General features: G+C 28.0%; 1 protein-coding gene across 2 annotated transcripts; it reads left to right on the forward strand.

The window, feature by feature from the left end:
* The first annotated feature begins 982 nt into the window (after positions 1–982).
* On the forward strand, positions 983–11,160 carry LOC107167074 (WD repeat domain phosphoinositide-interacting protein 2-like). 2 transcript variants are annotated; one of them, XM_015515983.2, is made up of 11 exons: positions 983–1,191; positions 8,488–8,570; positions 8,636–8,802; positions 8,882–9,076; positions 9,138–9,409; positions 9,483–9,653; positions 9,716–9,823; positions 9,908–10,023; positions 10,366–10,443; positions 10,602–10,658; positions 10,821–11,160. In XM_015515983.2, the coding sequence occupies exons 1-11, from the start codon at positions 1,124–1,126 to the stop codon at positions 10,907–10,909; spliced, it is 1,404 nt and encodes a 467-aa protein (XP_015371469.1). In that variant the 5' UTR covers positions 983–1,123; the 3' UTR covers positions 10,910–11,160. The 2 variants fall into 2 exon arrangements, with proteins under 2 accessions (XP_015371469.1, XP_015371484.1); XM_015515998.2 differs by lacking the exons at positions 10,366–10,443; positions 10,602–10,658.
* The last annotated feature ends 267 nt before the right edge of the window (positions 11,161–11,427 follow it).

Raw genomic sequence — 11,427 nt, forward strand, 5'->3', positions numbered from 1 at the left:
AACAATAACAACGACGACAACCACAACAGCGCACATCACGGGTTCCGATCGGCATTCCAGGAATAATCCATCTATTCCTCCGAAATACAAATTTTCAGTCATGTCGCGCTCTTAGGTCGGACCTCGTTTCTTCCCGGGTCGAACGAAATAATCGGAAATCGGCCAACGTGTGCATTGTTGTAATATTAATATCGTGACTGCCGTTTCGGGGGTAAACTGGTCATTTTCGTCGCGCTAACTGGGTCCTCTTTTCCGTCTGCTGCCGCTATCTCTACGAGGCACATTTCCGCGCGCGAACTTCGGTCCGCGGCTAGAAAAACGGCGCACCGTGTTCGCGAAACCCCACGGCAACGACACTTTCCGCGCACACGACCTGGTGTTAACGCGTCTGCGGCGGTGATCTGACGTACGCTCACCGGAGTTACGACAACAATAATTTTTTTTCTACTCAATTATAATTTTGAAAATAACTTACAATGCGTTGAGAGTGTTTGGTATTAATTAAATTAATGTTAGAGACCTATCTCATACGACACGCGTGTTTCTGTAACTGCCATTAGTCATTGGCCACGATATTTTACAATAGAGACGAGCCCGTTAGCTGTTGTTGTTGTTGTTATACGCGCCAGCGCTGTGCCGGTTGTGCGCGCGTGAGTGTGTTTGTGGGTGTGTGCAGCGCGCGTGTATAACAGTCGACGCACCGCTGCCATGGTCAATAAGTGCTCAAAACCGTGCTAAACGATATTATGCAGTTCGACGCGAAGATCGCTATATAGTCGGCCGTCGCCGTAGGTACCTACAGCTGCACTGTTGTGGTAGTGATGTCATAATATTGTCGTCGTGTCGTTGTGATTCCATATTATTATTATTTTAAATTATAACATATAATAATAGTGTACGGAATAATTGTACTTCCGTTTTCCGGTTGTATTTTTTTTTTTTTTTAAAGCTCACATAATTCATTTGAATACCTACCTAATTATACGTGGCGTTTATACAATTTCCGATTATATTAACGGGAGTTTGAAGTGAAGATGTGCTAAAAAAAAAAAATCGAATTTCGTCGTCGCGATATCGTGATTCGGCGTATCGCACGCACATATACTTATCGGTACTATATTTAATGTCGAACGGTACTCCGGAACTCAAATATTTCAGTTTTGGTACCGCTGGTAAAAAAGTGTTGAGCAAGTACGATTTTGAACATGATATTATATATGCTTTATACTATAATATATATATATATAAATAATACTGATGAATTATTGTAGGTATATAATATTATACATGAATTTCAAAAAAAATCGTCAATTTTGTCACGCCTACAAATTGAGTGCGCGCGAAGGATATTAGTATCATTACACAACAATATATCATGATATTTAATAAAATAATATCTATGTGCTGTTATAAATTATGTATTATATTATATTACATTGCAACTATCACAACATCCGTCGACAATCGTGTGTTTTACGATAACGATATTGAATGTTCTGAAATGTAGTAATTCCCTAAATTTCAGTTGTTTGCAAAAACAGAAAAAAATTGTTTGCTTTTACCACTTGACTCGATCCAGGATCATTTAATTAATTATTATACTTAGTAAGTATAATTGTACCTAGTACATACGTATTATTTAATATGTACCTGATACATATTATGTCTATACTCTAATCTTTATATTATGAAAACTATATGACAAGACTGTAAAATGTGTAATATTATGATCGCTGCTTATTTTACTTACATGCCACCCAAAGTTACGGTTCATAAGCCCAAGGTTTGATGATTGTTATTATAATGATTTGAGCAATTTTTTTTTTTCTACAATGAGTCATTTCTTACCTTGCGACCTATCTAATTATGCAATTTTACAAACTCTCAACCAATAAATATTATACCCATAAAAAATACATTATATATAAATTAAAATTAAATATACACTGCGGCCGACCAGCGAGCGAGCAAAACGTTGTTGCATCGATTATATAATTTCAAGTTATTTTTTTATAAATATTAAAATCATACTTAATACTAATGAGATTATTTCATATTGTTTATTGTTATAACTAACTGTATAATCAACAGTCGTAGGCATTGGCGCAAATAGGTGGGGGCTTGGGGGGACTTAGTCCTCCCAGTTCAAACGTCAGTAATTAGTACTGAGCATATATCATTTTTAGAAAATATTATAGGAGGGGCTTTAGTCCCCCCCCAAAATAATTTGTCTATTAGCGCCTATGGACTCGTTGGGACCTATACAATTTATTAAATTTCATCAGCTATTATCATCCTATTATATAAATTTGCAATTTCAATACTTTTTTCGTGTTGTTAATATCCTTGTCTGTATTGTCACTATGTAGGTAATATGACGTATATAAAACAATGACGATGATAATACTTTCCCTAAATATCTCTACTTTGTTCTATGCGTGGGGTTATATACTACTCTTCGATTCATACACGGCCATAATATACAGCTGCACATTAAATTGTAAATTTTTATTCAGTGGTTCTCATGATATACTTGAGTGTGGAGGACTTGTTACATATAGTTATGTAATTAACCAGTTGACCTTAGAGGTTTAAAATAAATGAACAATCCTATAGATACAAGAATATTATATACAACATATTCGAGGGATCTACTATGGTGAAATTAGCATTTTCAACGTGGCAAATTTTTTAAAATTATGCATAAATTGATTCTCCAAGCATGATATCTCCATTTTTTCGTTTAATAACGAATTTTTAAAATTCTATATTTTTGACATTTTTAAGTTTATTTTCAATTATTATTTAGATTTATTGTACCATATTAGTAGGTAGTGTCTTATGGTATTGTGCGAACTTCTTTTTTTCAAACGAGAACCAAAATTTTTCACTGTAAATTATGATATGTTTTTATTATATTCAGAATTTCTGAATTATTAAAATATATAAAGGAGTAAGAATAGTAAGTAATTCTTAACAATGGTTTTTTTTGAAATATTTGAAAATGTTGTACATATTATAAAATGTTGATATGCTAATTAATATTAGTTACTAATATCTTAAAACAGACCCGTAGTCAGACCAAATTTTCAGGTGGGGCAAACAACATCTTAGGGGTGCATTATATATAAAAATAATATTGATTTCTAATATAGTAACTTATGAATACAGTTATTTAAGTTATTATTCATTTAATGTTTTAATATCTATTGCTGTTGATGCAGTTCGAAGAGCAAAATATTTCATTACAAGTGTTTTATTAATCGTTTTCTCACATGATATAATAATAAACAAATGTATGATATTATACGCAACAGCTGTCTTTAAGGATCTTGGTAATGTAACAAAATTAAATGTATGAACTATAATTTAAAAGCTTGTAATATTTATAATATCTAGATATATCTACATGCCTAAGTTTAGTTGATTAATATCAGGAAAACTTAAGTAAAGAAAAAAATTAATTTATCAATGTAATCATTATGTTAAACGTTATTCTATATACTGGAAATAAACTTCTATGAACCTATTTATGTAGGTAGTAGGTACCAATTCATTATACAACGATGGACCTATATATTTATTTATATACATAAATATGTTTATTTGGAAATGATTTATGACGTTGATGATAGCAATAATAATATAATAATAATTATAATAACCTTTAACATGCGCAAATGATACTACACATTTATCATTTTAGTGTATTAATGTTCATATTATATACATTTTAAAACCGTAAAATTGATTAAATACTGCGAGGTAACAAAAAACTTTTATCAAAATAATTTAGTCTGAATATATTATCTTTAAATACATATATAGGAAGTGCTGAAACAATTATTTAAAATTATTGAAAATAAAGAAATACTAGTAGAGGGCAACAAGGTAACGTATCAGTTACCACGAGATCTGCGATTATTATTATTACTATTATATATTTTTCAAATAATAAATAGGACGTGATTTTATTGAGCAGCATACGTGTGTCAAATAGAAACAAAACAAAAACGTAATCTTACGTGATTTTAATACTTAATAATGAATTTTCTTGTTTTAACAATTCATTCCGCATGGGTATATTTATTGTTAAATAATAAGTAAACAATGATAGTATGTCATTGTAGCTATCTGTCGATTAATCGGTATATACACGCCGATGTTTGATGAGATTTAGAAATTCAATGATAATAATTATTATATTGGATGATTGTACTCTTTATTGTCCACATAATTTTATCACTTAGCGGAAGCCATTTTCAGTTTTCTATATTGTAATTCATCTTATTATTTTGTACTAATTATGTGTTATAAATTATTGATAAATTCTAATCAATTGTAGACTGTAGTATATTCACTACAATACAGTATTTGTGTGGATTTTGAAACATGTATTTTATTAAAATAATTATAGTGTTTATAAAAATGAATTGAAATAAATATACCTAATTGATATTAAGTATTTCAGAATACAGACATTACAGTTCACATTTAACATAATATATTGTATACTCCTTAACCAATAAAATTTAAAATTGCGTAATTATATGAATAAAAAAAAAACGTGTTTAAAACATAACAACTGCAGGCATGTTTACATATTGTATATTATTATATCTATATGTAAATAAGTATATGAATGTATGTATGGCTCAATTGTTCCTTTCAAATTTCAATGTAACTAATGCTGACAATATCAACGTTCAATAATCGTTCAATTTTCTGATTTGTAACTACCCGGTATAAAATATCCGTTTATGTTATTTTTTATTCTTTCATAATATGATGAAAGATTCAATTTTTGAAAACAATTAAATTTCAATTTTCAAAAACAAAACACAACTCCTAATAACATCATAATTTAAACTATAAGATACGAATTTATTGTTATTATTAGGAAACTATGCTGATTAACCATCATATTATGGTTCATTATGTATATATATATAGTTAATGGTGATTTGAAAATTTCAATTAAAAATATATTTGTATATTTTAATATTTTATTTTAAAAAGTATACCAACATTGTGTAATAATTTGTTTTAAACATGTGTTCGGCACACAGGTTATGTACAGCCTGTACAGGTAGTTATATTTTCTTTACAAAATAATGTTTCCCAAATGAAGGCCTCTTTAGTCATACAATTTACAAATAAATTATTAAATTTTTTTTTTAAATTTAAAATGTTAACAAAAACTAAAATTAATTTCACGTTATAATTTGAAAATAATTATGTAAATAAAATATATATATATAATATGATATATTGATATGGTATATGTGCTGTCTTGTTTTTATGTATATTGTATAAGATACTTACTATTTTTACTGCTTATTGTAAGTACAGTGAATTAGTGACTAGAATTAAATCGTTTATGATGAACGTGTATACCAATTTACTTGAAATAAATTAAATTAAAATTCATATAGACTTGCATCACGCATTTTGAATTTTTTTAAATATTGTTCTTCGTGGCTTTAATATTTTACATTTATTTATTTTTTCTCATCTGAACACAAATATTATTTGTTATTATATTTGAATAGAAGGGATATTATGCAACTACTTTTGTAGTAGTAATCATACGTGGTTCATAGTTCAATTCTACCTAAAATGTGTCACATACTTTAAATACGAGTATTATAAATGTATAACTTAAAGTTGTAACTTATAGTAAAGTGTTAATTAGGAATTAGTATTAGTCATTTTGTTCATATTGTTTTAAACCTGCAGTGCTGAGTACTTATTGTTTACCTTATACGTCATTTTAAATACCAAGGTCTGATAAACTAGGGATAACTATCTTGCTATAATGAAATATGACTAGAAGCATAGCTAATACTGCAAGTGCAACTATAATGTGCACTATGCAGTATGCAGTGTGCAGTGTGCAGTGTGCAGTGTGCATCTGTCAAGGTTACTTGTAGCGAGGTATTTCATAATCACGATGCAAGGTTTTTTGTTTGGTATACACGTGTCAATATTAACAAAATACTTTCAAAACAAATTGGTTTTTTTTTCAATGTATTCAGAAAAATGCATTATGTGATTAATATGGTTTATAACATTGAAAGAACAATTGTTGAATTGTGCAATTTACCTAAATATACTCTGGTAAACTACTGTAAGGATAATTATATATTCAGAATCGAATCTTAGGTAACCGACCTAGATTAAATTATATTAGATTCAACTTAATTTTGAAACATCATTAACAAATTACGCTCTGCTGTATAATAGGTACGTACACAATTTAAAATTCAAATTATTATATACTATAATTACTATATACTTATTATAATTATTATATATTATATACTTTATACTTAAGGTTATGAGTTACTTAGTGTGGTATGGATAATATTAGTTTTAAAATAACGTCTTTGATGATTACTGATTAGAAAATTAAAATAATTTGGTAATTTACTACCTAATTAATATATAAATGTATTGAAAACTGTACGAGTATAATAAAGTAGCGTTGGATTAAAAATTACATAGATTTTATTTTTTTAGTTTATTTAACCATTTTTATGGAATAAGGACTATGAATTATGATCAATTTTAAATAAAGTTGAATAACTCAGAACCTACTCGTACGAATTTTAATATAGATACGTCAACATTTTCTAATCACTTGACAATTAGCACTTAGCTGCAGTAAAATATTGTGGACTTAAAATTCCTTTTATAAAAAGAAGTTTGTGTTGCCGCCCAAAAGTCTTATTAATATATATAACTATTTCAGTTTATGAAATTACGATCTTTAAGTGCACTTAAAACTTTCAAAAATCAAATTTTGAATTAGGTAATGTATGATTAAAGGATACAAAGTGCGCTTGATCTTAGTTCATAACCTGTTGAAATTATATTTGATTATTAGTTAATAATGTTACTATATTTTATAACCGATAGTAAATAAATAGGGTTGCCCATAATTCTAATTAGTACAGTGTGAGTTTTGTGGTGTTTATATTTGTACCTATGTACTTAACTTATCATTGGCTATATGATCGCTGAAATGGATGTGGTAAATTTGAATTAATTAGTAAATCATTGTTTACAAAAAACGATTTTGAGTGGAGACCGTAATTTATATTTTTAAATGTATTTTAGATCATTATTCATATTGTACTAATAAACAGACGTTCGGTAGATTTTCATCAAAAATATCGAGTAGGTGTAATTAATTTAAGACTTTTAGCACAAAAATAGCTTAAATATATTGCAATTTCTATTGTTTGCCATACAAAATAAAAATATACCTACGTTAATACGTAATCGTTAAGTTTCATATCTCTGTTATCTATGTCTATTAATATTTTTTTAATAAGACAAAATAATAAATTAATATCATTGGATGGAAGATAGTTGTTCTGTGGTTGTTATATAATATATATACTTGATATAATATTTAATTTTGTCAAATTTTAAACTTAACTTCATCAATTTTACAGATTAAAATGCTTCAATATATTTACTATATTTTAATTTACTAAAAGAATAACTTTTGATATATTTTGTATTTTAATATGTTCAAGCCTTCTGACACAAAAAAAATGTTGTTTTATATTTATTTTATATAGGTACAAATTTTTAAAACAATATATCAATATTATATGATAAATCGTTCCTGTTACCTCAAAGCCTGATTGTTAGGTAGCCCAAAAATGTAAATAATGATTCGGAAAAGACATGATTTTACGCAGAATGAACTATATAGCAAAAACATCTAGATAATAGATTGTATGTACACAGATAATACTTTATTTTAGGATCTGAAAAGAGTTTTCCAGAAAAAAATGTAATAAAAAATTACTATATAAGACTGACATTTTCTGTATCTATTCTTGTTATAACCTTTTAATTAAAATGTATTTAAATATTTTTGAGGTGAAAACTTCAAAGAAAACAGCCTATACTGATTATTTAACACATTCATCATATTTTTTAAAAATTCAAACTTAAATATTTTATCAACTAATAACAATTATTAAATATGTTATTATTGTTGTTATTTAGACAATAATTCTTTGGGTAGCATTTTTTTGAGAATTTAACAACAATAAATACTAGATAGGAGTAAATAATATTAACCATGCTTTTGGTAATTTGATTTTAAAAAGATGAGGTGATTGATTGAGTTATCTTTACCTGGTCATCATATAGTATGTAGAATAATTTTCCTCAGCTGACCACCATTCAAATCAGTTTTATTTGTGCTTATAGTACCTACTAAAATCAAAACACCCGATAAAGAGCTACCATTATGACTTAAGCATTAGTTTAATTACAATTATGTCATTTAAATTGAATTCCCCATTTATATGATAAATACTGATAGTGGCAATAAACATCTGTTACATGAATAACTTATATAGGTACATATAATTCATTATTTGTATGAAAATATTGATCCTAAAATCTATTATGAAATATGAATAATTCTTTTAATAGTTTTTTTTAAAATTTTTGTTGTAGGTCACTTGCTGTTGGTACAAAGACTGGATATCGATTGTACTCTTTGTCTTCCGTTGATAATCTAGACCAAATATATGAAAATGGTAAAGCTAATTAAATAATATGGAAATAATAACTTGTATAAAAATTGTATTTAAACTTGTGACAGAATCTGAAGATATTTGCATTGTGGAGAGACTTTTCAGCAGTAGCCTGGTTGCAGTGGTCAGCTTGTCGTCGCCACGTAAGTTAAGAGTGTGCCATTTTAAAAAAGGAAATGAAATATGTAACTACAGCTACTCAAACACTATTCTAGGTGTAAAACTTAACAGGGCCGTGAGTATAATGTTTATTTCTTTTGAGTAGTGTATCTGACATCTGTAATGACATTAGTTATTTTCAATTTTTTTCGCAGAGATTAGTTGTATGCCTAGAAGAATCTTTGTATATACATAATATACATGACATGAAGGTTTTGCACACAATTAGAGACACTCCACCTAACCCAGCGGGACTTTGTTGTCTGTCTACAAATAGTGATATGTGCTATTTAGCATATCCTGGTTCAAGTACAACCGGTGAAGTGCAAATTTTTGATGCCATAAATTTGGTAATCATCTTATATTATATGTTGATGTTTTTGAGTTAAAATTAATTGGATTTTATTTTAGCAATCTGTGTCCATGATCTCAGCTCATGAAAGTCCTTTGGCAGCAATGGCCATTAGCCATCAGGGCAATAGAATAGCGACGGCTAGTGAACGAGGCACAGTTATTAGAGTGTTCAACATTTCTGATGGTGCCAAACTATATGAGTTCCGTCGTGGTGTTAAGCGTTGTGTCAGTATTTGTAGCTTGGCATTCAGTATTGATGGATTGTACTTGTGTTCATCAAGTAATACTGAAACAGTGCATGTGTTCAAATTAGATGACACCAGAGAAATGTAATTTATTATTCATTTTGATGAATAATATTGTATTTAATTGATGATGATAAAATGTTTTTATTCTTTGTAGTCCACAAATGCCCGATGAACAACAAAGCTGGATGTCATTTTTGTCAAAAGCCGTTACTGCATCAGCTAATTATTTACCGACTCAAGTAACAGATGTGTTCAACCAAGGAAGAGCAGTAGCTTCAATCCATCTACCATTTCAGGGACTAAAAAACATTTGTACTATTGTGATGTAAGTGATCAATTCACCGAAAACAAATAATTTTGAAATTGTTTTTGATTTAATATTTTCAGGGTTGACAAAGTTTTAAGGTTACTGGTTGCTTCATCCCATGGATATTTATATGTTTATAATTTAGATATGGAAGAAGGTGGTGAATGTACTCTTTGGCGTACTCATAGGTTTGTTAATGCTTTGTGTTAATATAATTATTGTTATAAATTTGAAGTAATACATTTCTATCTATATATTGAATTATTCCTTAGATTGGATGGCCAATTAGATGTAGTGGACAGCCCTAAACCAATCAAATTGAAAGAGGTCAATACAGCCAAGTTAGATAAAAACTTGAAGACAGAATCCTCAATTGATAAAAATTTAGGTTTGTAAATTTGATCTCAATAATTTTAATTATTTCATCATTTAAAACTATAAGTATTATATTTGATTATCATAACTTACATCAGTTAACATACCAAACAGTAAAAAATTAACTGTACAAATTTGAAGTACTTAAAAGTATGGCTTTTAAAATTAATATCACATTGTCCTATATAATATCTGCTTTTATTTTGGTGAAATTTCATATAATATCTTTTTAAAATGTATGAGTTAGAATATTTTACTAAACATTGTTTAAATGATCAACTTATTCCATTTGTTACAAGTATTTAACATTTGTTATGAGTCGTTGACTGGTAGTTTCTAAAATTGTTTGCAACAGATACTGGGCCTGCAGTTGTAGCGTTAGACACTAATCATATGTCTGAGGACTGCTTGGATTACACACTATCTGTAGCGAGTGAGTATGCAGCTTTAATCCTTATTCTTAACATGGTTTGACTGACACCGTTGTTGGTTTTGTTTTCTGCTGCTCGATTCTTTTTCTTAATTGCTGTCCTTCAAATGAACCTGCTGTAATCTATGTGTGTATTTGTGTTTATGATAAAACCTAAAAAGATCCAGTTGGAAGTTATGCTGGTGCCCTCAGGGGACATCCTCCATCCAGTCAGTCAGGTATTTTTCATAACAACTCATAACATTTGTGAATTTTTCATTAGACAACAAAAAACTTATATAGACAAAATATTATATTACATTTTATATTACAATTTCAAGAAATTCAATCACATAATATAATATAATAATTGTTGGATAAATTTAAATTTTTTATTACAGATGCAGAAAATCGAGTTGACAGTTTGACTGATGTATCCGAAGATCGATTTAACTTAAATGATGATTCAGAGTTTCCTCCAGTTATATGAAACTTGTATGTTTATCATTTGTATTGTTGAATTTTGTTAAATTGTTTGTCTTTTAATATTATATAATATATTTTTTCTGATCTGCCTTTTCTTAAAAAATTGTGACATATTTTATAAATACATTTAAACAATATATTTTTAAATTTTAAGTATTAAGACTCAATATATTATAATATGCTTAAAATGTACAATATACAAATTGTACATTATCATTTTCAATAATTATACATTAAACGCAGGATGTGACTGTAGATCAATATTTTTTTTTTCATCAGGAAAACTTAGTATATAGTATATAAAAAATATATTTAAAGGCTTAAAATATTTTAAGTGTGAGATGATTGTTGAAAAAATCTAAATACATTTTACAAAATTTGATCATCGTCAACTATATTTTATCTATAATATGTTATAATTTCTTCAAATGTCATTTTAAATAGACATTTTTAATATTATTCTATTTCAAGAATGATGTTGGATAAAAAAGAAAATAAGGAAAATATAAAATACAATATTCA

This window comes from Diuraphis noxia, unplaced genomic scaffold, assembly GCF_037042655.1.
Source record: "Diuraphis noxia isolate RWA-SAM2 unplaced genomic scaffold, SU_Dnox_SAM2 contig0002, whole genome shotgun sequence".
Taxonomy (NCBI): Eukaryota; Metazoa; Arthropoda; class Insecta; order Hemiptera; family Aphididae; genus Diuraphis; species Diuraphis noxia.